General features: G+C 41.9%; 2 protein-coding genes across 2 annotated transcripts; one reads left to right on the top strand and one right to left on the bottom strand.

Moving 5' to 3' along the window:
- Positions 1-1228: 1228 nt before the first annotated feature.
- Positions 1229-21407, top strand: LOC145481640 (DNA polymerase theta-like). Its single transcript, XM_081460157.1, has 14 exons — positions 1229-1491; positions 2784-3226; positions 4104-4297; positions 5152-5300; positions 6076-6355; positions 9870-10487; positions 11508-11723; positions 12179-12429; positions 12586-12741; positions 13109-15955; positions 16112-16259; positions 16756-16916; positions 17590-17769; positions 18081-21407. The coding sequence occupies exons 1-14, from the start codon at positions 1366-1368 to the stop codon at positions 19422-19424; spliced, it is 7113 nt and encodes a 2370-aa protein (XP_081316283.1). The 5' UTR covers positions 1229-1365; the 3' UTR covers positions 19425-21407.
- Positions 21408-22233: 826 nt separating this feature from the next.
- Positions 22234-23692, bottom strand: LOC145483093 (histamine H2 receptor-like). The gene has a single exon (XM_081461704.1). The coding sequence runs from the start codon at positions 23388-23390 to the stop codon at positions 22404-22406; it is 987 nt and encodes a 328-aa protein (XP_081317830.1). The 5' UTR covers positions 23391-23692; the 3' UTR covers positions 22234-22403.
- Positions 23693-25869: the final 2177 nt, after the last annotated feature.

Genomic DNA, 25869 nt, shown 5'->3' with positions numbered 1-25869 from the left:
AAGATGACATTAAATATTCTCGACGCACTTTTGTTCCTCGACGCTTAAGGAATGTTCTGGCCAAATTTCGTGAAAATCTGCTAATTCTACATACTCTATTAAGTAATTTAAAGAGATGGTATTCTCGCGAAAAACTACTGCGAGTTATTGCCGTTTGAAGAGTTGTAAACATGTCACTCGGCGGGTATGTCAACAAAATATGCCGCCAGCCAATAAAATCATGGCACACCTAGCGTCCAGTCCCTTTATAGCAAGCGAAATGATTTTCGCGGGAATTCCAAGGCAATAATGGTGTAAGAGTCAAGTTCTTCTTGTTGAACTCACCGCTGGTGAGAAATTATGGGGAAAACCAAGAGAAATAAGTGCGGTAAGAGTACGGGTGCGAGTATGCACGATCCCTTGATGCTGTCGGTCAAAGTTTTCTTCTTGTCTTTGGCAAATTCCGCTTTTTCTTCTTCTTAGGGCCTGGCTTCGAGTTTTTCGTCGTCCAAGGACTTTTCTCTTTCTTTTTTAGCATGTTTCATGACCTTAATAAAGAGTGATAGGTAGCATGGACAACTGCGAAATAGGGTGTAAACAAGAAATGCTAATGAGACCCTTGTAATAAGAAAGGAAGACGTTTTGCACAAAAAGTTGATGCGCTATGAGGATAACGACACCTAACTGTTTTATCAACTTTTATTTTAAAAAAGTTTTTTCTAAATAACTCGCGTGCGTTTTAAGATTTTACATTCATTTTTGGGGAAATGCTAGATTTTATAGCGAGTTAAAATTCAACAAAAGTAGCACTCCCAAGGTATTGTGTAACCTTGAGCGATTATAACAGTCTTGATGTCAATATTGCTGTTTATACTTTTCATTTCCAAGCTCTACTATTAGTACCTTAGATAGATTTTTTTTGTGTGCGCCTAGCGAGGCGCAGATCGAAATCAAAGTACGCAAGGTTGGTGTCACTCTCGACTCCATTTAGTAGACTTTGTTTTTTACGTGACTCAAACTTTGGTGGCCATGCGCTCTTCTTGCTCAAGGGGAACTCGGAAATGGCTAATTAAACAGTTTTAGTCAGAGATCAACCAGCTGGACATTTTTTGGAAGGAAGCCAGCGTTCCTACCGACTCTCCTATAAGGAGTTTGAAAGAGTCACCCACCCATCTCAAGCCCAAAGTCTCTCAGGGCTTGTCAGCGGCTGGAGTTAACGAGCAGCACTGGGGACGAGAAAGAGGCGGCATCTTCAAAAATATAAACATGGCGTCCTACAATCCAGCATGAACATTCACTAGTTTCTTTCTTTTACCGTCGTGGTTAAAGATCAATGTCGCATCGTAGGATACACGATCGATTCGTCTACCCTTCTTCTTACTAAAAATGCGGCGTCTCTCGCAGACATGGAAGCAGAAGAGAACGTCGGACCGAAGTCAACATGTCTTCAAACAAAGAATTACTAACGTCCATGAACTGAAAAATGAAAAGGATAACCAAAGCAACTCCAAGGTGAGAGATGTTAGAGGGTTAATTTATATAAGTCGTATTATTATGTAGTTGATTATAAACATCAAATCTGTTTTAATTCCGGTGAGCTGATAGACGTTTTCACGTACGGTTCTGATGCCATCTTGTTTAGGGGCAAACACGGCCAAATTACAGTTAAAGGTTTGGTTAAAAGTGGAGAATAAGAATCTACTGATCAAATTTGAGGGGAGAAGGCTCGCCATCATAGCTAATATTTAGGCTTTTTAAAAACTTTTCGCTGTGTCTAGATATCTGGAAGCTGGACAGCGTTTTTAAAATTTATACTCGGTGTCCGGCAGGCAGAAAATTTTCCATTTACGACTACATTGTATGTATACGTCTTGTTAGCAATACAATTATTGAGAACTAACCATAAGCTGGCTATCCAGCAGCCATTCATTTCAAGTTAACCGTATTGCTTATCAGGCTACATGGACACAGAGTATTACACATTCTTTACAATGTCTACTGGTAGAAAAGATTTACATGTAAGACCTAAGAGCCCCACCAAATCTAAAAAACTAACACCTAAGACCGCCCCCCCCCCCCCGAATCTCAAAAACTAAGACCTGAGACCTGCGAATCTCAAAAACAAAGACTTAGATCCTCTCCAAATCTCAAAGGCTAAAACCTAAGACCCCCTCCAAAGCTCAAAAACTAAGGCCTAAGATCCCATCCAAATCTCAAAAACAAAGACTTAAGACCTCCTCCAAATCCCGAATCTCAAAAAGTAAGACCTAAGATCCCCTCCAAATCTCAAAAAGTAAGACCAAAGACCCCCTCCAAATCTCAAAAACTAAAACCTAAGATCCCCTCCGAATCTCAAAAACTAAGACTTAAGACACCCTCCAAATCCCAAATCTCAAACACTAAGACTTAAGAGGCCCTTCAGATCTCAAAAAGTAAGACCTAAGATCCCCTCTGAATCTCAAAATCAAAGACTTAAGACACCCTCCGAATCCCAAATCTCAAACACTAAGACTTAAGACCCCTTCCAAATCTCAAAAACTAAAATCTAAGACCCTCTCCCAATCTCAAAAACTAAGAACTTTGTTCACTTCATTCGAAACTTAAATCAACAACATGCAAAAGATATTGTAAAAGGGGCAAAATAAACAAAAGCAATAAAGTAGTCAACTGGTAAGAGTAATTCATGATTAAAAGATTAGTGGAAAGGAGTGGTAAGACGTACAAGTTTACAACACAAGTTTTTTTGAAATTTTACACTCCTTCATTAACAATATTACATGTAACTTTTTTCACTCATGTTTTAGGTCAACCAACAAGTTGTAAATGCACCATCTCCAAGTGTGTCATTCAACTTGTCATTTGGCTTTGAGTTTGATGCTGCTGATTTCTCAGAAGTTGACAAAATCGTCGACCAACACCTCCATTGTGACCCTGTGCCACAGTCCCCTCTGAAATCTTCAAATGGTGTCTTTAAAGGAAATGTTACTCCTAAGCCAGCTGGACTGGTTTTTACTCCACCATCCACCACCAACAGGAAAAGCGGATCTGTACCAAACAAGTTTGGCCGTGCCAGGGAGCGCATCTCAACGCCAATTGAAGACTCGGAGAATATGGCACTGTTTTCTTCTGCTCATTCTCCTGTGTTTTCACCTGTCACTGGTGCTTTTCAACAGTTTGAAAACAGTGCTGTCAGATCCCAAGTTAGCAGAAGAAGCTTTGAAAATCCTTCTGGCCATTCAAGCAAATGGTACAAAATATAAATTGCAATGTAAATAATAATAATGGTGATGATGATAGCATTTTACATGTGTACAGTTGCAAACAAGTTGCAGAGATATTTTGCCCCTGGAAGAATTCCTTAGTGATTGCCTTACTCTGAGGGTTAAAGTGCAATTTTAATTTTGAGCATTGTCCACAATACAGCTTGTAATATTGTTTATTAACTTATATACTACACAAGCGAATAGTGCTTTTCACTTGTTCTGATTGGTTAACTTGGAGGAGATTAGCAAAGTACTACAATGTATTAACCTCCTTGCAGCTGAAGAGAAACAATTTAGTTAGGTTAGAAACAGTTTAGTTTGGTGAGTGAAGTAGAAATTGTTTGATTTGCTACTGATGTCGTTATTCAACTTGTGTGGTATATAAAAAAAGTGAAGCCTTGGAGCCAATAGCTCATAGCTGCCAGAGCTTATCCCGGTTTCTGTAGCATGAAGCGGCTAGGAGTATTTCTACTCCCCCTGGATGGGATGCTAGTCCATTGCAGGTCACTCCCACACAATTTGTTAGGTTTCCCCAACAATTTGCCAGTACCCATTTATACTCCTGGGTGAAGAGAGGCACTGTGAGAGTTAAGTGTCTTGCCCAAGAACACAACACAATGCCCCTGGCTTGGACTCGAAACTGGACCGCTAGCTCCGGGGAGAAGAGCACTAACCATGAGGCCACCGCGCCTCCCTGTGTGGTATATACTAAAACAATATTATTGTTCACTGCAGTGTCTGTGAGAGTGGTGGATATTTACCGAGCAGCCTCACGGTTTGGTAAATATCCACCACTATTCACCTCCACTTCGGTGAATAATAAATTAGTAATAATATTATTTTGTTTATTTCTATTTCCAGTCACCTCAGCAGTGGCCTGTCAGAGTCCCACCAGAGTGTCCTGGACCCTGATGTGAGTAGCTCAGGGAACCCCTTGGAGCTTTCTTCCTGGGGCCTGCCTCCTGAAGTGCTGAGGAAATACAACGAACTTGGAATAACCCATATGTTTGAGTGGCAGGCTGAATGTCTTCGCATCGGGAAGGTACTCACTGGAGGTAAGTTGGTGTTCCTGTGGTTGTCGTTGTTGTGTTGATTTTTTCTTCTTCACAATTTTACCTGGTCTTAAGGTTATTTCCCAGTATTGCATTGCGCATCCCTACTGCGCATAATTTCACGCGTGGTTAGCGCGCGCGCATTAAAAAATGGCGGCTTTTTCTATACGGCTCGACCTCGCCATAGAGGGAAATCGTCATTTTCTCGCAAACGAATATGGTGACCTATCATTTTTTTTCTGTTGTTTTGAACTGAGTAATAAATTTCTCTGTGTGAAATAACAATGGACCAATTCTCAGTGTACAACAAAAAACAATCGTCGGAAACGTGAATTTAGCAAGCAATCGTGACTACAATCATGGTGCTATTATAAGGATTTATTGGGTACAAACAAGGTGCTGTTACTCCTAAACGAACATGAGGACCCCTCATTTTTATTTCAAAATTTAAGTTCCTATAATATAAACAATCAATAGGCAAAGTTTCACAAAAATCTCAGTGCAGGTTCTATTTCAGTGGAATGACCTTAAAGGAGCTCAATCACGGTATTTTGAGCTATTTTGACCACGTACAAAATTGCCTTTAAATTGAAGGAAACCCGAAAATGGTAGTTTATCAAGATAGACAAACATCAAACAGATGATAATAAACCATAAAGGAGCAAGGATGGTTAAGGATGGAGAAGATTAACACGGATTACAAACGACGAACTTGAAAAAGCTCAACTTTTCAAGATGTGCAAACGTTGACGTAACTCCTTTAAGCATAAGCAAGTTCTGAATAGACTTATTGTTAACCCTCAGGCTTATGAAGGTTTCAAAGCATATCTATATTAACGCGCGATTTTTTTTTGTAGGTAACTTGGTATACTCGGCGCCGACAAGTGCAGGAAAGACAATGGTTGCAGAGCTGCTGATGTTAAAACGAGTGTTAGAGACAAAGAGGAAAGCGCTCTTCATTCTGCCTTTTATCAGCGTGGCGCGTGAGAAAATGTTTTATCTCCAGGTACGTAAAATTTGTACACGCTTGAAGAAATTTGAATAACGACGAGTTAAACTGACGCTAGAATTTCGGACGATCTACTGAGACTGGGATTTTGATTAGAGAACGCTCTGTATATACATGTACATGTAGTCTTAATCTTCTTTAGACCACTTTACCCTTTTTTTTATTTGAGAATTAAATTCTTCTTGTCTTCGAGTCTGTTTACTGATTAGGAATATTACCTATTAACGGGTTTTTCCTTAATTCCTTCTTTCAGCAGCAAACCAGCATATGTACAAACCATCTTTATACAACAGTCTTAACTAAATAATGCAACCTTTCCAGATAAAGAGAAAGAGAGTTCGTAGATAGTAATATAGATAGTGGACAGCCTTAGCCTTATCATTTTCTCAATGTTCCTATGCCTCTTTTAAATTGTTGTGACTAATTGCAAGTGAACATAGAGTATGTTAAATTTGAACTGCAGAGAAAGATGTAAAGACATGGATGAGCAATGCAGTGGTGTAGACAAGTGCTAACTGCTTTGTATAACTGCAAGGATCTATCATGTCTTTACGTCTTTCTACGCAGTTTAATTTTATATCTTTCATATATTCACTTGCATTCTACACCATCCACGGGTATATTACGAACTCACCACTGACGTGGCCAGCTCCAAGTTGGTTTGTTAGCTCAGTTAGTAGAGCACTGCACCAGGGTTCGAATCCCGTTCAAGCTTACTTTTTGTTAGTTCGTAATCAGCGTTTACAGGTTTTCTTGTCGTTTTGTTTCCCAGCGTCTATACCAAGAGGCAGGGGTGCGAGTAGAGGGGTACATGGGCAGCCACGCCCCACCCGGGGGCTTTGTTTCTGTTGACATTGCAGTGTGCACGATAGAGAAAGCCAACAGTCTGCTTAATCGTCTGCTGGAGGAGAATAAAGCTCTGTCTTCTTTGGGAATTGTAGTCGTGGATGAAATGCACATGATTGGCGATTCACACAGAGGATATTTACTGGAACTGTTTTTGACCAAAATACGATACATCGCTGGCTACAACGGAGGAAATAGTAATGTGGGTAAGTTTGCGATTATTTTAGGCTGAAAATCGAGCCCACGATTATTTACGCAATAGTGATAAACAAGATTCATTATATCCTCGTGACGGATCAGTGACGTGTGTGGTAGTAGCACAGACGCAACATTGCTCGTTTTGTAAAGTCTTTTATAAAGACCTCACTGAATGTTTATTGTACAATAAATTATTCCACGAGCGCGCGTTGGATGTGAGATGGAAGATAGCCAACGAGGTGCGTAGCGCCAAGTTGGCTATAATCATCTCTCATCCAGCAAGCGTGAGTGGAATAACTGTTTTATTAAAGACGCCCCCCAAATATAGAAAATTAAAATGATATGAAAATAAAAACGTCCCCAAAAAATTACCCATACACTTACCATGTACCATATTTGTAGAGCATGGTATAATGGCTCATATATCATGGTATAATGGCTCATATACCATGATGGCTAAGGCGATGAAAACTCTTTAATTGGATTATCCAATGATCCCGTTTGTAATAAGGGACCGTTCATTTTTTATCAGGTAGGCGGGGCTGGTGGGATTTGGGGGGGGGGCCATGCGAAAAAAAATGGCTTTCGAGGGGGGGCCATCCCAAAAAAATAAGGGAAAAAGGGGGGTCACGTGAAATATTTTAGTAAAACTTTAAAATGGCATGATGTTTGAATATCAAAAAAATTGCTATAGAATAAACATAGAACGCAGGATACAAATTTATTACAAACTTTCCTTCTGCTTTAAAAAAACGTTTGGCGACAAAAAAGCATTTGTAGCTACTGAAAAGAAGTATTTAACACTGTTATTTTCGAATGCAACTTTCACTGGCACTCATCTTCATCTTCGCTGTCGTCGAGTTCTTCGTCGCCACTTGTGCTGCTATGGGAGTCTCTTTCACCGATGCTGGAAGAAGCAGCAATGCTTTCCGTCAGAGTGTACTCTTCAGGGTACATGAAGGTGTAGACATAATCTCTGACTTCCTGCTCAAGGTTGGTGGTGATTCTGCTTCTTGCAGCATTGGTGAAATAATTCCCTTCCAAGAGCTGTGCGATGTATGGCCCATCTCTTCTAAATAACGACGTGACAACATCCTCAACTTTAATACACCCTTCCGGGACGGCCGTTCTAGGAGGGTACACAAGGCATTGTGGAAGATCATTTCCTAGCGGGTTTCCAACACAGATTCCATAAACGCGTTGGACGTTGTTTTCAGTCCGCTTCCTCTTTCTTGCATTTGACTTTCTGCGGTTTTCTTTTTTCCTTCTCCTTTTGTTGATGTGCTGTGCATGTTTGAGTTTTCTAGTGCTTCCATGTCCTGCGTGACCTTCGTCAACTTAGCTTCTATACATTTGATCTGCTTTACATTAAAACTGTGGGCATTCATCAATTCAGATGAGGGAGATGCCAATGAGAGGCCAAATGCCACACGCTCAGGGCGAGCCATAACTAGGAGATCCGAAATTGACTTCTCTTTCTTTTGATTTGTTTTTCAAACAACAGCTCTCTGTAGTATAGGGATTGTAAATATTGTCTTCACAGTGAGCACAAAACGTGAAGTAGGGGGATAATAGAGAAATATTAAAAAAGTTGAAATCTAAATATTGTTTGTTCAATTTTTTTTTTGGGGGGGGGTCATCCCAAAAAATGACCGCTATAAGGGGGGGGGCACGTGAAAAAAATTGGTAAGCTGAGGGGGGGTCATGCGATTTTTAAATGGTGCTTCCCAAATCCCACCAGCCCCCCCTCCCTCATAAAAAATGAACGGTCCCTAATACGGGCTATTCGGCTTCTCGAATTTAAAATCTTCACTTACTCAATTGACTGGTGTGTCTTTAGGATCCGGGCTCCAGCCAGTATCCGTATGGTTTAGGTTGCTCCTTAAAATAGTAACGCGTCCCAATTTCGAATAACTGATTCTTCACTGTCAAAGCTTGGTCGGCGGGCAAGCTATTTCATCTTTTACAGTTACTAGAGAGTGAATGAACTTTTCAAACAGTAGGTTTAGATCTATGTATATTTCCCTGACGCTGTCGTGTTTCGTTTCTATGGTAATGGAGCACCAATGTGAATCAATGTCATTGCTTAAATTGGAAAGTTTACTGCGATGATCATTCTTCACCTTCATCTACAAGCGCAGTTCAAATATGAATTATTTCATATATACTTCACATCATTTCATTCCTCACGGGAAGATATGAACTCAATTAATTGACCTCGCTCCCAATGTGTGGCTTCATAGCTCAGTTGGTAGAGCATCGCACCGGTATCGCGGAGGTCACGGGTTCGAATCCCGTTGAAGCCCTGATTTTTTTCAGGCTTCTTCTTTCCGATTGCTTAAATTGGAAAATTTACTGCGATGATCATTCTTCACTTTCGTCAATCTAACCTACTTTTTGGAAATTTAGTTCAACTTCAAGTAAGTGTATGAAGCAGCGTCCCTGACCGAACTCAGATAGTGATGTGGACTTGAAATGGTGTGACTGAAAAAAAAAACTATTTCAGCGTAACAAATAGTTGTTCGTATAGTGTGATCGTCCGGGTGAGTGTAGTTCTGAAAATAACTGTTGTTGGTGACTGACGTTTCGACAACCTTGGCGGAAGTTATCTTCAGAGTCAAGTGAACAGTGTCTGTCAGTCGATGATGTTATAAGTCTGGTCCGTTGAACGTGATTGGTCAGTTTAGCCATGATGGTATTGGCTGAAAGAAAGGCTCGTGAAAAGTTTGTCATCAGTCATTGGTGGGTTTCGATCCGTCTATTGTTAGTCAAATTGGTCGGTTTTGGGTCCGTCTATTGTTAGTCAAATTAAGTCGGTCTGTTAGAAGTCCGTTTGTCGGTTTCGTTTCCGTCACGGATAAGTCGTTTGTTAGGAGCCGGTAGTTGTTGACATCTGTTAAGGTGTCATCTATGCGTCTGTCCTCTAGTAGATCATAAGTAAGAACCAATCAAAATGCGAGAGCAATTCGACGCATAAATTATTATAGTTGCATTCGCCTATACAATAAAAACCCGCGTATAAGAACCTAAAAGTTAAGAACTTTCCCTCTTAAGCACCCGTCACGTAAGAACCATCCTAGGTTAAAATATCAATACAGGTTATTATTTTCCAAATATAGAGTTTTCAAATAATTATAATACAGTACATCACATGCGACACAAAAAAAGACAACAAAAACTAGCCAGAACACTGGCAGTGTTATAAGACCACATTACTGTGCTGAGAATGATTCAATATAAAGGCCACAGCCATGAGTACAAGTCGGTCTTTTAAACAAAAATTAAGAACCTGATTAAGAACCTAGGTAGCCTAACGTCACTGAAAGTAAACACTATTTATATAAGAACCTATGGAGGCTAACTTGAAAAAACCTAGGTTCTTATACGCGGGTTTTTAATGTACTTCAAGATAATCGTAGCTGTTATTTTGATGCTCTATTCTAAGCCTAGCCGGTCCAAAAAACTGAAAAATCCACTTTCACACTTTCACAATAACATATACTTTCACGTTCGACTTTACAGCAAGCGAAGAAACGTCGCCAGCGATACAAATAGTCGGCATGAGCGCGACCTTACCCAACCTGGACATGCTCGCCAAGTGGTTGTCCGCTGACTTGTACTTCACGGACCACAGGCCTGTCCCACTGAAGGAAATGGTCAAAGTAGGATCGACACTCTATGACGCTAACATGGAGAACATTCGAGAAATCAGTGCTGGAACCGTTAAAGGGGACGAAGATCACGTGATACCCCTGTGTAAGGAAACCATTGTTGACGGGCACTCGGTGTTAATCTTCTGTCCAACAAAAAACTGGTGTGAAAAACTAGCCGAGACCATCGCCAAGCATTTTGCAGAAATCGGAAACTTGGCTTTTCAGGAGGGGACCGACAACAATGTTCAGGGTGGTGGGTTTGTGAAGGCATCTGCGCTCGTCACGTTTGATTACGCCGCATTGAGGGAGGTCATAGAACAGTTAAAACGCACCCAAGTAGGATTGGACTCGATGCTGGCACGTATGGTTCCACATGGAGTGGCATTTCATCACGCAGGGCTCACTTTTGATGAAAGGGACATTATAGAAGGAGCCTTTAGGCAGGGGTCCATTCGCGTACTTGTGGCGACCTCTACACTGTCTTCAGGTGGGGTTACCTCTCAGAGTTTTGTATTGGACGTAAAAGCACTTGTCAGGAGGTGTAAAACGTTCTTTTGGGTTTAAGGTCCTTACATTTTGTATTTTCTTTCTTGTAGTACTGTTTATCATATTGTCCTATAGAGGGTGGTACAAAGTTTTAAATACGTAGATAAAAACTTTAGTTAATGTGTAGCCATTCAAACGAAAGCTATTGAATACAACTCTCATGATGTGGTACTGATTATCATGCTGTCTCGTGGTACAAAGTTTTAAGTCTGTAGATTTAAACCTTAGTGTTTTGCCATTCAAATGAAAGCTATTGAACAGGTTAATTCCATTTGATGCTGTTAAAATTAAGCGATTAGATTATGAGCTCGAGATTTCTATCGCGTGATAGTTGACGAGGGTGCAGCCCGAGGCAACTATCACGCATAGAAATTGACAGCGCATAATCTAATTGTTTTAGTATAAATCTATTAGTTGTTCAAAACTTTGTCAAAATCCTCAAAATCCGTCATTTTGTTAACAAGGACGCACTGCTACGCTGCTCACTATCTATCACAGGATAGATAGTGAGTAGCGTAGCCAATCAGAGAACGGCATTTGTGCTAGAACGCTAGTAGATTTTTACTAAAATAATAATAGAAGTATACAGAGAGCTGTTGACTTTTGCTGACCATTCACGTGAATGCTGCTGAACTGTAAAACTTGTTTTCATGTTGTGAACTGTACTTTGGCATTATTTATACCAGGTTACATGAACAAAGGCCCTGTCCACACTACCCCAGAGAAATTTCAAAACGCAGCTTTATTTTTACGGTTTGGCCTACTGTCCACACTAATCCGCCATCACGAAAACACAAATCCAAAATGGCTGGTGATTGTTCCTCCGGCGAAGTGTGGACGGAAAATATTTGATGATGCGTTTTCTGAGTGAAAACGTCGTCTTCAAATTTCCCTGGCAATGGACGAGACCTAACTCCCCGCCACTTGAAAGTCTGAGGGGTTTTTCTTTCATCCTTTGCAGGAGTAAATCTTCCCGCTCGTCGTGTTATTATTCGCACGCCAATGTTTCATGGCAAGCTAGTGGATGCTCTGATCTACAAACAGATGGCTGGCCGCGCAGGCCGCAAAGGAGTCGATGCCCTGGGCGAGAGTGTACTGATGTGTAAACCCGCTGAACGACAAAAGGCGGCTTCGCTGTTGAATTCTCGACTGAAAGCCGTGCAAAGTTGTTTGCTGGGTAAAAATGCCATTTTACTTTTGAGCTTTATTGCCTTTCCACTTACAACTGTTGATTTCTCGCCGATGGCATTTCTTTTAGAATGAACCTTTTGAAATGTCGACGATCTTTTTGAACACCCCAAAACCTTACTATTTTTTTGTACAACTGGGAAAATTTACAATAACGTAAAGCTTCATCCAGATGTAATTGCGATTAATGTGCTTTATGACGATCTATCAACTGAGGCATCAGTATTTAGAAAAAATGGTCTATCTCTCTTTGTCATTAGTTGCGCGGCGTTTTCTGTAGCTAAGCCTGCTCCAAACGCTGCAGATATCGCCTTTGAGCTTAATCAATAGCTGCCTGAAAATTGCCATGCCTAACCTCTCGAATTGCCCAAACACTTGCTTGAATTCACCTCAGAACTGGCTTCCTCGTTTTCTTTTTTGTTTGTTTTTTATCTTTAATCTCAGGTAAGGAAGACAATGGTGGAATCAAGCGTGCACTCCTTGAGGTCATCGCCAGCGGAGTGGTCACCAGGCCTCAGGATGTAGAGCGTTACTCGGCCTGCACATTCTTCGCCTCAGTCCCCGCGCGGCAAGACGTAAATGACACGGATGCCGTCATCAAGAAAACCGTGAAATTTCTGGTGGAAAACGAGTTTGTTCGTTTACAAAGATGCGATGATACGAAGACGGAAGAAAACAACGATGAAACGGAGGAGGTAAGATTAAAGAGGATAATCCTTAATTGAAGTAACTGCTACATAACTTGCAAAAAATTTTGAAAGCTAAACTTTGGGAAGTTTCCAACTTTCCATCGGTTACCTCCTTTTCCTTTCAGCTGATCGGTCAATTGTACTTTTGCGCCTTCATTTCAGGCAAAAGCAGATTATCAGGGATACGTACCCACTCAGCTTGGTTTGGCCACATTATCATCCGCTCTTTCTCCCGGTGAAGCTCTGGTTGTGTTTGCTGAGGTCCAGAAAGCGCGCAAGTGCTTCGTGCTCGAAAGTGAACTGCACATTATATACCAGGTCAGTGAATAACAGTTCTAATTCGATGAATTAGAATTATTTACGAGTTCTAAGATTCGATGAATCTTAGAACTCATAATTGACCAGTTGCCAGTCTTGAGTATATAGCTCTGTGGCAGAGCGTTGGAAGAAGTTGTTGTATAGCTGCGAAGGTGTCTTTCGTTTATTTTTTTATTATCTGCAATTTGTAGTTTAATTTATGTTTGAATATATTTGTTACACTGTAATCTACACTTCCATATTCTCGCAAGTCACACTATAACAGAGGTTATAATGATCAGATGTACTGTATCTTACAATGGTGCATCAATATTGATTACGATAATTTGTTCATATTTGTTCATTTTGGATTGCCCTCCCACGACAGGTGACACCAATCTACATACAAGATCAATGGCCCAGTATAGATTGGTACCAGTACCTGCGCATCTTTGAGCGTCTGCCTGCAAACATACGCCGTGTGGCAGACCTGGTAGGAGTAGAAGAAGGCTTTCTTGCCAGAGCTGTGCGAGGCCGCGTTCTAACGCGCACCGAGGAGCAGCGCCAATCCCTTGCCGTGCATCGCCGATTTTACGCGGCATTGGCTCTTCAAGATCTCGTACATGAAGTACCACTTAATGTAGTTGCCAGGCGGTACGGGGCAAACCGCGGAATGCTACAATCTTTACAAAGTTCTTCTGCAACGTTCGCGGGAATGGTGACGGTGTTCTGCGAGAAGCTCGGTTGGACCAACATAGAGATGCTTCTGTCGCAGTTCCAGAGCCGTTTATCTTTTGGCGTCGAGCGAGAGCTTTGTGACCTGGTACGAATATCGCTTTTAAATGCCGCGCGTGCGCGTATGCTGTACAACGCTGGCTACCACACCATCGCTTCCGTTGCAGCAGGGCCTCCGTCTGAAATCGAGAATATCTTGCACAACGCTGCGCCATTTGTCAGCGGACGCAAGCGAGGTCAGGAGACTGAGACCGAGGTACGTGAACGTAGCGAGGCACGGGTGATTTGGGTCGCAGGGAGGAGAGGGCTCACTGAAGGAGCGGCTGCAAAGCTCATTGTTGGTGAGGCAAAGCAACTGTTACAAGCTGATGTGGCGCAGCTCGGAATTCAGTGGAAACCGTCAGAGATTGGAGAAAATACTGGAGGTCAAGGCAGTCGAGATCAATTGAATTCTTCCGGCGTGATAGAAGGCAGTCCAAAGTCCCTCAGAGGGCAACCGGCTGAAACTTTACTAAGTGTCACTGGCTTAAAAATGGCGAACAAAACAGAAGTAGTCATTGGTAAACCAATCTCAAAGTCAACTCCTCCTGCTTCTCTTGGTGGACAGACCATGGAAAACGGAACGATCAGGCACGGTGATGACCATCAGGAAATTGTTGGGCCAAGTTCACTAAGAAATATGGAATCCATCGAGACGGGCGGAGATTTCTTGAATCTCCCTTCGCGACACCTAGATACAAGAGTGGATCGCCAAAAAAGTCAAGGAGAGGTCGGAAAAGAAGAGAAAATCGCATTTGTCTTCAAAAATAGAGACTGCCCCTCGACATCCGAGGAGGAACATTCCTCTAGATCCAGACATTCCAAACGCATGATGGCAGTCTCGAGTGATTCTACTTCCATCATTCCTTTAAGGAATGGGATTACAGATTTTCCTCGCTCAAGGAGCAAACGTCGTTCACCAATACCTGAGATGCCTGAGCCACAAGAAAAATTAAAGAGAAAGGAAACAGCGGCAGTGAGCATCCCGGAAGTAAACATACCGGAAGTAAATATACATGAAGCGATTGTTCCGGAAGTAATCTTACCAAAAGTGTCGAAAGAGTCGAAAAACTCCTCCGCTGTGATGGAGGAGGTCTCAGCTGATTCTAAATTTTGCAACGAAACTCAGTCGGTTTCTCTGGAGTTGTACTCTGAGCCGTTTGAAGGTGAAGAACCTGCCGTGAAAGAAAAAACCGATAATTCCACTCATGGTGAGGGCAATGTCCTGCTCGATTCTCAGGCACTTGCTGCATGTAGCTTGAGTGACACCTGTCTTATGAAGTGTGACGTTATAGCTGATGAGAAAGCCGATAAGTTAACGACGCACTCGCGTGCCGTGGCCGAGACAAATGAGCCATCTGGCAAGGACTGCGAAATTCGGCCCGATAAAGTAAACACAGTACAACCTGGTAGTTTGGTTACGCTTGAAAGTCAGGAGATAATCGGTGAATATGACACTCATCCACGCCCTCCAGCCACAGATGAATTTCATACGAACCACAGCTTGGAAATTCTGTCGTCATTCGCTTCTCCTGTTCTTCAGTCGCGGAAATGCTCCGTGGCAGATGACTTAGCCTCCGTAAGCACTGCGAATTCATTTTCGCTTCGTCTTTCGTCCAGCGATGGTTGCCTCGACTCTGATCTGTCCATGTTGGCCGTTGTTGAGTTAATGGAGAAAGAAGCTGATGCCAAAAGCCTGCAAAAAGAAACAGAGACCGAAGCATTACCTCGCGCACCTGTGGTACGTCACAGTGAATCTGATTTTATTAAAATCAAGAGCTTGAAATCCACTTATTTACCCAGCCACAAAGATGACAAATCGCCCAACAAGAAAATACCACGCAGTTCACCGACACATGGTGATGAAATTAAAGAAAATGAAATACCAGATTCAGACATTGTCCCTTCCACACCCCCGAGAGAGAAACGGCCGTCCCAGGATGACTTTAAGACAAAAACGTCAGCCACTCCCTTGTCGACAAGAAAACGCTCGTCTCCTCGAAGGTCACCGTATTCCAATGCCCCGGATGAAGGACTTGTAATCATCGACGTTGCAGGACATGAGCAAGTTTTTGCAATGTTCCTTAAAGAATGGCGCAGTCAAACCCGCTTTTCGTTAGCTGTAGCTTGTGAGCGCTTCCTTGATGACGTCCCCAGAATAGGAGGACGATTCAGTAATGCGCCAACATCAGAAGGGACCCCGAGGGGCTTGAAGGTGGAAGGAGAGGATCTAATGGTGGTCGGAGTTGCGGTGAGCTGGAACTATAACGACGCTTATTACGTTTCTCTCAAAGAGAATGCTCAGCCGTCGCCCCGTCAACCGGACGACAGTCAGGCTGAGTCAGCGGTTGATAGTAATCTGACCCTTGCTCGTCGTGTAAATGCACTGAAGAGTGTTATTCAGTCCTTGACAGAACGAGGCCGACTCATGGTTTGTTTTGATGTCAAAGAACACTTCAAGGTAAGGAGACGCAATTTCCTTTGATTTCAAATACACGCTTTAATCTTGAACTTCGTCAAACGTAGCCCCAGGTTTAGCCTCCTACCCAGACGTTCTTTGGGCTCGTCACGCAATCTTCCTCGTTATCTATTTTTTGAGGGTTTCTTTTTCTTTCAGACCTTTGCGAGATCTACCGGGATCTCTCTCAGTGGACCTGCGGAGGACCCCAAGGTAGCTAGTTGGCTCTTGGATCCAGGAGCAAAAGAAAAGAACCTTCATCAGCTTGTAGGAACGCACTTACCTGAGGAGGCACCTCTATTGGAAGGTTCGTTTGAACAAGTTTTTGTCTGTAGTAGCAAAGTAACAGTCCTCTTTGGCATCGTCGCCATGGCGAGGCTCTCAGCTGAGGCTGAGGTCCAAACAACAGTAATATTTTATTTTTTTTCGTGCCAGAATAGAAGATCACAACGCCAAATGGAATGGAGGTTTTACTAAGTAGCTACAAGGCCAATGACCGTCTCTATTTAGTTCTCATGTGATTAGGTGTAGGGCCCACTGTTTTGTTAAACGTGAACAGAGACCTTCGTCGAGAAAGGACTACCTCGCTCCTTCCGCCACTTTGTTTTGAACTCTTCTTTCAAGTAAACAAGTCATTGGCATGTTCAGCAATAGTTGAGCATTACGTTTGGAATTTTCAGGATACGGGTTGTTCACTTCTACTCGATGCATTTTGCTTTAATTATTTTTAAACGTGAGAATATGAAAAGGGACATTTGCCCAGACACCTACAACAGCTAATAATGGTACTCTCTTGCCCCCAGGTAGCGGTGGTGGACTGGGTACAGGAGGTCTGGCTCTAGCATACCAATGTCAGCAGAGCGGTCGAGTGAGGGCCTGTGTCGAGTCTGTCTTAGTTCTTTCTTTGATGAAAAAGCTGAGTCCTTTACTAGAGGCGGAGGATCTGATGTTGGCGTTTACTAAGGTTTCTTGTTCTCTTGCTATTTTCAGCCTGTATATAACTTTTTGAAGTTTAACCGTTAGAGTGGTTGCTGGTTTTGGCACTAGCATTTGGCACCATTGCCCTTTCTCTAAACATCAACTCTCAAACTGATTGTGACCAGACTTAAACTACGTGTTACAAAGGTTTTTTTGGAACTTTGAATATGGTGTAGAGTCTTAAGGTCAGAAAATTATTGTATGAGGTTGGTTTTACCAATATACATGCACCTTAAAATTCACTAGCGCCTGTCATGTCAAACCTTTGTTCACAGACTCGCCTTAAAATTTACTCTCCGGGTCGGTGAGGAATTTTCGTTAATTCCGAGGTTATTTGTTTGTTTTGTGAGTTTTTAAAAGAAAATTGTGTGTGTTTTGTTTTATTTTAAGCTTTCCATTATTAAATACAACTTACTATCCAGTGGCAAGGGCAAATGTTTATGTCCAATCCTGTTCACTCGCTCGTTCAAGACAATTGCACTAAGCGAAATAATGTAATGAACCAACCAGACGTCGAAACTCCTGGCTGTTGGCCGCTTGAAGATAGGACATGTGTGGGTGGGATGAGTGGCGGGAGGGGAGAGAAGGAGGCGTGCGCTTCGTAAAATGTTTTAAGTTACGTTGAGCATCATAGGTTTCGCCTGTTGTAACCGTTGTAGGTGGAGATGCCATCTGTGCTGTGCTTGGGTCGCATGGAGTTAAATGGCTTAGGGTTCTCAGACACAGAGAGTGAACATCTAAAGAATATCCTACAGGCCAAGCTACGCAGGCTGGAAGAGGAAGCATACCGACTGGCCAATCACAGTTTTTCACTGACCAGTCGAGAAGATGTGGCTCAGGTGTGAATAAACCTTAGTTCTCATTTATTTCTTCGTTTGATTAAAAACGGCCTGGAAGTTATACGGGCCGTGCGATCAGTTTTGGAAGCTTTCTGTGTCTGTAACACAAACATGTTTTACAACAAGCATTTGTTTAGGTGCTTACAATGAACCGATTAATTTTTTCATGCTTGCAGTTGATTGGCCATTTCCACCTATTGTCGTTCGTAAATTCTAACTCATGAAACTTGCTCTGACGAAGGGTTGATAAATTCTTAAGTGGCGACTTACGTTCATTTCATTAAAATCTTCCCCTCACTCCTCCCTTGTAGGTACTTTTTGTAGAGCTCAAACTGCCACACGACGGCAACTCGGAAGATGGCCTGGCTACTAAGCGCAAGACGCTAGGCGTGACTCGGCGTGGAACGTCACGTGGTACGAAGCATCTCAGCACCAACAAAGACGTGCTTGAAAGGCTCAAGCCGCTGCATCCGCTTCCTGGGCTGATCATAGAGTGGCGGCGGATCAACTCGGCCCTAACTAAGGTGGTGTTTCCATTACAGAAGGAAAAGTGTTTCAATCCGAGACTCAATATGCCACGGATTCACTCCATGAGCCAGACGCACACAGCGACTGGACGAGTATCATTCGCGGAGCCGAACTTGCAAAACGTCCCCAAAGATTTTGATATCACATTACCAACAACTATCGCCGAGAGTCCCCCTCCTGGAGTCTGGGACGAGAAGTCTTCCTCAAAGCGAGGCAGAAGAAGGCGGCAGAGCATGATGAATGTTAAGCCTGGGATGGATTCAACAGGAGTGGCTCCAAACTTTTCTGTGAGTATGCGGAACGCTTTTGTCCCGTTTAAGAATGGCGTGCTGCTTGCCGCTGACTATTCTCAGCTAGAACTGAGGCTCATCGCCCACCTCGCCAACGATGCACGTCTGCGCAAGATTCTCAACGGGGGAGGTGACGTGTTCAGAATGGTCGCAGGCGAACTTTATCGAGCGCCCGCGGAGACCATTAAAGATAACCAGCGACAACACGCTAAACAGGTATGTTATGGGATCATATATGGTATTGGCGCCAAAGCGCTTGGAGAGCAGCTTGGATTGGCTGAAGAGGAAGCCGCCTTGTTCATTGACAAGTTCACGTCGTGCTTTGTTGGGGTGAAGAAGTATTTGAAAGAGACAGTCGAGCAGTGCAAGAAACAAGGCTTTGTGAAGACAGTTACCGGAAGAAAAAGATTCCTTCCGGGGATTAACTCACCAAACACGCATGCGCACAGTCAGGCAGCCAGACAAGCTGTTAACACCACGGTGCAAGGGTCAGCGGCAGATTTGGTGAAGACAGCCATGGTTAACATTGACAAGAGGTTAACTAAGGAGTTCCCATCGTGTGTTATGACGCATAGACATTCCCACCCGGATTTGCAGTCTAGTAGAAGCAAAATCCGGGGGAGACCTTCAAAGTGCAATGTCCCACCACCTGTTGGAGGGTATTTTGTTTTGCAGCTTCATGATGAGCTTATATTTGAGGTTTCGGTGAACGAATTAAGAAGCGTGACGCAGCTTGTTAAAACTGAAATGGAGGACGCCATGAAACTCTCCGTTGTTACACCTGTTAAAATGAAGGCTGGTCCTTCTTGGGGAAACATGGCAGAATTTGAATTATAAATCCCCGTATTGTTTCTAACCGAAAGCGATTCACAACAAAAATTATTAATCGACTGAAAAGAAATCATTTATAAGTTATTCGTCAAACGTTATTGAATGAATAGCAAGGGAAACAGGTTGTAAAAGGCGGACTTGTGCCCAGTGATTCCTCCGAGGGGTACAACGAGAAGCACAGGTAGCGTGTTTGAAAGGGTGAGCTAAGGTGGAGAAATGTCTGATTGAAGAGTTGACTTATTACTCGACCAGTTAGCGTATATATTAGGCTGTATACAATTATGTCCTACACTTTTTTAACTTCTTGACTATGAACAAATTGTTCTAATGTGTATAATGAATACAATCAAAGATAGCACTGAAAATTTATGAATATACGAACAGCTATTTATTTATTGTCAGAATGGGTTTCACGCGATTCAATAGAGAAGCATTACATGAACTTAACTTATTTGATCTGAAGAGTTTTTAATCAATGTCACAATTATTTATTTCTCTCAAATAAAGAATTGAGAAAAACGTGTTCCTCAGTGGATACCTGCTTTATACATACATGAAGAGTGCCTTGGGTGCAAGACATTCTAACTTGCATTAAAAGATTATCAAAGTAAAGAGTGAATCCCCCATATAGGTCCTCTAACTAAGGTAATCCCTCTTAAGTTATTTTTAGACATTGTACTCAGTTCTTCCGCAGATATTACTCGCGCGTTGCGTGGATGTTTTCGTGGAAGATCTGCTTATGTTTCGTTTCGTTTCGTTTCGTTTCAAAGCAAAGGAAAACGTCCAACGCTGTGGGGATGTCTTTGATATTTTGATTACACGCAAAGAAGCTTCGGCTCTCGATATGTTTTAATACATTTCGAAACTTTAACTGGTCAGGAGTTTAAATAAGAGACGGATGTCTCCTACACGAACAATAACAACTGAAAGAACGGCAGAGAAATGAGTAGACAAACGAGTGCAAAGCAAACAAACGCCCAAACACAAACTTTTAGTAGCAACCGAATAAACAGATGGTCGAAAGTGCAGGAAGACGCTCGCTCCCCAAGTAGCAAAAGCAGTTTAAGCAGCAACGGGTAACAACGCTAAAGGCAACATCGATTAAAAAACGACTTAATATGCAACCTACGAATCTCGTGAGAATTTAGATTCATTCAGTTTGTCTATGCTGTCAGAAATATCCCAAACAGAATATGTAAGACAGCGTCAAAATTCGAAAAAGAAATTTTAAACATTGGCCGTCGTATAGTTCATGTTCTCTCGAATATGCAGAATGTGGATATTTCAAGTTCTTGTTTTGTGAGCTTTTGTAAACAACGACAAAGAAGCGAACAAAGAATTATAACGCACGCTTACACAGCCATTGTATTATGCCGTTTATAATTAAACTCCCTAAAACCGAATAAAAGGCAAAATAATGAAAAGCCAAACGAGCACAAAACAAACGAAAGCCCAGCCGAACAGAAAAAAGCCTGTTGAGAGCGTAGAAAACATCTCCGCCATGAAAGGAAATCAAAACATAAAAAAATGGGTTCCCGCCATTTCGTCTTTGGTAGTTTCGAGAAAGTCGCTTCGGGTGTCCACGTATCGCGCGAGTGGCATCCTCGGAAGAACTGGGTACCATGTGTAGAAGTAACTTAAGAGGGATTACCTTAGTTAGAGGACCTATATGGGAAATTCACTCTCTTACCTTGATGATCTCTTGCTTGCATAAGACATGTCAGATACAACGTATGCGTATGACTTTGGATCAAAAAGTCTGCAATTAAGCTTCGATTTTTTTTTTAATTAAAGCCGTACTTTAAGTAAGCTACAATGTAACACATTTGCTAAGAAAAATGCAGGACTGGCAAAAACTTTCTATAATGCTGTATTAGTCTTTATAACCAACATAGTTAGGTGTCCACAGTTATAATGTATATCAGTACGCTTGATGATTCGACACAGTAATAAAGTTCGTACTTTTTTACTTTATGCTTGACATGGGAACATAGACAGACAAGATTTTTTAGTAAAGACAGCTCCCACCCTAGTGCATGTTTTGATTCTCTTATCTATCATTATTTACTTTCATGCGACGTCCACTGTACAACTGTAAAGAGCATAATTTTTTATTATTTGGTTCGGGGAGTTTATGTTAGCCAAGTAACAGTGACAGTAACTTTATTTGAGCGGTTTTCAATTGAGTGTCGTTAAACCAAAACTAAAGTAATCACTCTAGCCAGTCACAAAGGACACAGACAATCCAGTGAGCCAATCGAAACTTGAAGTAATTACAAATAGGTGACGCGAAGCGCGGGAGAACGCATGCCAGCGAGTTGCGATTGGTTTTGATTTTACTTCTGATTGGATGAAAAAGTGGCGCGAGCTTTTAAGCCAATCGCATAGCCTAGTAAATGCAAAACCAATTACTTTGCGACACTCAAATATAAACCACTCCATACAGTTTGGCTACAAGCCTTAGTAGCCCGCAGCTAGCAAAGGTATTCTGGGCGAGCTACTATTAGCTACTATTAGCTTACATCTAGCTGTTTGCCTGCAGTTTTATGTGTTACCAAATGATAAGCCAATGTGCATGAAGAATGAAAGCAGTTTTCTCCTAAAAGGGAAATTCAACATAACTTCAAAGATATGAAACGTGTGTTTTATCGTTACAAAAATGTTACCAAATCACGAGACCAAAAATACCTCGAGATCGTGAACAACTTGTGACGTATTGTTGTGGACAAGACAACTTTCTTATGTTTATTATATCCGTTTTTCTACGTTACCACGTTTTCTTTTGCAATTGTTTGAAGATTGAAAGAAAGCGTTCGTTTTGGATTCGACATCTTAGTGACAACAGCCTAATAACTATGACGCCACAGTTTAAGTCTTCGCACCAACATGAAAGCTAGCTAGGCGCTTTGTTATTGTTGTATTTTACTCATTAAGTAAGGATCAAGCTCCAAAACAATATGGAGACTTGGATATGGATTTTGAATGTCATAGATTGATATGATTTGACACCTCGATACCAGTTTCTCTGCTACTGGCAATGGTGAAGGTTCTCAATGAACTTGCCCGAGAGCTTCGAAAACCTTCCTTGTCCAATCGAGAGTTTCGTTGACATCTGTTCCACAGCATTTCCAACGTTCTCCTAACGTCACGGTTGCAGATTGAATAGATAATAGGATTTAAGACCGGAGATAGAGACATTAAGCCAAACGTGACCAGGTCATATTCGAAGGACTGAGTTTTAGATTGGCAAATCCTTGCAATCAAAAAAGTCCCTCTTGGCAACCAGCAACACGCGAAACAGATTGTCACGCCGAGACAAGATCTGATCGCTTTGGTAAACTTTACCCGTTGGTTTCTCTTTGCAAACTTGTTCGATTTCCTCGCATTCTGTCCTTGAACTTTGGCAGCTCGAAAAATACGAACATAGGCGAAAACGATTCCAGCTGTCGCCAGCAACATAACGGAGAAGAGAAACGCGCTGAAAGCGCCGTCGAAATGTTTATAAGAAATTCGCGGCGACAGCATCCAAATGAGCCTCAGAAAATTCAAACCTGGCAGACTCCAAACCAAAAGCAGAACTTTCCATATATTTTTGCCTGCCATCTTGCTCGGGTAATTGAGCGGATAGAGTATCGCTTGATAACGGTCGTACGTTAACGCGCAGATGCTTAGAAAAGACAACGATACCGTATAATCGACCACGGTAACCAACGGAGCGTGCCAAGGCGGTGCTGGAGAAACGACGAAGTGGAAAATTTTCCATGGTATCGCGACGAAGCCAACCAAAATATCAGCTACGGCCAAATTGACAAAAAACAAGTTGCTTTTGCTTCGAAGTCTTCTCTGTGTCCAGAATAATACGCAGATACCCGCGTTTAAAATGGCGATAGTCACGCTTATTGAGCCAAACCAACAGAGGATGAAAGGTGTAAACCAAGTACTACCATTAATTTTCTGTGAGGTTTCGTTCATTTTGTAAGCCGTAAATTGTGAGTATCTTTTTCTTTCTGTTACTGACTACTTCCAAAAAGACTCACTGAGATGTTATTCCATGAAAATGTTTCCGACCCCAAGGTTTGAAAGCATCTGCAGTATCCAAAGCATCTATAGAATTTACAGGTTTCTTTTTCCTGGTGCAAGCCAAATGCAGCAGAATCTGTAATAAAAGGCAAATCCCGCGACACAGTTCGTAAAAGCGTTTCTCAGCCAGTGACGTGCGTTGCATTAATTGATGCACGTGCGAAAGTCACACATGGTGTTAAAAGCTCATTTCAGTCCTGGCGTAATTTTTCATCTTCCAAGTAAACACCTAAGAAAACATATTAAAACATTCACTGAAGTAAAAAAGAAATAAATGAATTAAAAATGCCAAGCCTGCTAACATTAAGGCAACTGTCATATAATTCATTGTGCGATCGTGGATCTCATCTCAGATGGTTTTGGCTCAAGGGAAAAATGGACTAAATAACAGGTTTTCTATATTGTGGGCGGGCTAATCAATTAACAGACTTTTAAATCATCCAATGTTTTCTTCTGCCAAATTAAAGAAATTCATAACGATCTCAATTGCATGACACCTGTCCTTCAAAAAAAAATGGTAATTAAGCAATTCCAACTAATTCACGACCTTCTAAATAAACGAACACCTCAAACGGTTTTGAATTTCCATAATTTGAAGCAGTATGGTTATATTCTAAGTTCGGAGTTAACATACTCAAAATTTCCGAATTAGGTAATGACAAAGAACACGGAAAATTAGCCGTGGGGGTTCACGTTCTCCCAGAAAAATAGAACTTGGTCATTTCTCTTTCTTTATTGACGATCTCTTTAGCGTCGCAGTTGTGGTTTGCTAATGATAAGCTTCCCGCTATTGTAGGCGTCGAATGTTTCCTTCTAATCTGAGTCCCAGTTTGACTTCTATAATTGATCCTGATTTGTCGAACCCACAAGGGGACCATGAATTGGTTCGAGAAATGGGGAGTTCGAGAGAAGTTTGGAATTCTCCTGCCTCAAACCGTATTGTACTGAAATGAGACTAATGAGCGTGCAACGTGATGTAGTCACTAAGCCAAAGTAAACTTTAATATTTGCTGCTGAAAAACACAATTGATGTTAACTGTAAATTATCACTTAAAATTAAAATTACGCAAGAACATTGGATTATATATTCTTAGCACATATTACGGCTTCTTATAAAAAAAGTTGGCCTGCAGCTGAAATTGCAATTTGTTTGCGTAACGTTTTATTTAAGTCTTTAATCAGTTTCATTCGTGCTGAAAATACTCGTGATAATATGGTTTAACCATTGATGTGCAATTTTCGTTGTTTCAATAAACACCCAAACTAACTGACGTGTTTATAAAGTGACTAATCGAAGGCTGTTTTTTTTTTTTTCCTTTTTTTCTTTTCTCTTTGTCACGATTTTCCACTACGCGAGATAATAAATACATGCACGAGTGTAAATTATCTGCATAGTCCTCGCATCTGTGTACAACAACAATTCTTCATAGTAAGGTACGACAGGTAGTAAGAGAGAGACATGTCGAAACAGAAATCGGGGTTAAGTAGGTTAGTTCAGGTCAGAAGATACCAGTTTTCGTTTTCCCTCTCCGGGGGGGGGGGGGTGGGTGGGGGAACTGGGGAGGCTCACATATGAAAAGGTCGAGGATAATCGTTGTCTCACTTATTAGCGGTGCTAATAAGTGAGGTGTTCTCCCGGCGGGTCTAGTCGTATTGAACATCCTTGGGGACCTGAAACAGTCCCTGATCAGGGAGAGAATTAGAAGGAAACGGGATAAAATCGGCACCTTTACTACCCTGGGTCGCGGAGGATGTAAACAAGTAGCTGTAAGTAGTAAACACGACTGGAAATATTCCAGCAAATTTCGTTAATCACTTTTCGTTAGTACATCAGACGACTGCGACGTGCCAAGTGTCAGCAACGCCAACATCGTTTGGAGAGAGAGACCCTTGGAACGAGCTTGTTTCAACGCAACTTTTTGCATCACTAATGATTGCTAACTGTTTGTCTACGCTACTGGCAAACTTAAGTTCCATAAATCCTCGAATTAGCGCCCCCTCAGCGAATAAGCGCCCCTTCGAATAAGCGCCCCTACTATCGGACAAAATTTAAATCAGGCGTCCCCCCCCCTCGAATAGCGCTCCCCTCCCCTCCCCCCATTTTGTGGACGAGTAATGAGACATCAAAGGATATTGTACATTGTTTCCGTTTATGACCACGTAAATTTCTACATGTGCCGCGATTTAAACTTTAGGATCAGCTTTTAATGTCGATAAACAGCTTATGTTGTTGTTTACGTGCAGATGATGTATTAAAAAAATGATCATGTAAGGCCACGAGTTGGGAAAAATTAAGTAAGCGCCCCCCTCCTCGATTAAGCGCCCCGGGCGCTAATTCGAGGATTTACGGTAATTGAAAGCTCATTATGTA

Source organism: Orbicella franksi, chromosome 3 (assembly GCF_964199315.1).
Source record: "Orbicella franksi chromosome 3, jaOrbFran1.1, whole genome shotgun sequence".
NCBI classification, from domain to species: Eukaryota; Metazoa; Cnidaria; class Anthozoa; order Scleractinia; family Merulinidae; genus Orbicella; species Orbicella franksi.
The sequence above is the reverse complement of the archived record's forward strand: the minus strand, read 5'-3'. Positions and strand labels throughout refer to the sequence as shown.

What these genes read in the sequence shown, in the direction of transcription:
- LOC145481640 (XM_081460157.1), top strand. Translation starts at nt 1,366, where the DNA reads ATGCGGCGTCTCTCGCAGACATGGAAGCAGAAGAGAACGTCGGACCGA. An exon ending in ATGTCAAAGAACACTTCAAG is followed by an intron (nt 15,956 to 16,111) that starts GTAAGGAGACGC and finishes TTTTTCTTTCAG; the next exon opens with ACCTTTGCGAGATCTACCGG. An exon ending in GGAGGCACCTCTATTGGAAG is followed by an intron (nt 16,260 to 16,755) that starts GTTCGTTTGAAC and finishes TCTTGCCCCCAG; the next exon opens with GTAGCGGTGGTGGACTGGGT.
- LOC145483093 (XM_081461704.1), bottom strand. Translation starts at nt 23,390, where the DNA reads ATGAACGAAACCTCACAGAAAATTAATGGTAGTACTTGGTTTACACCT.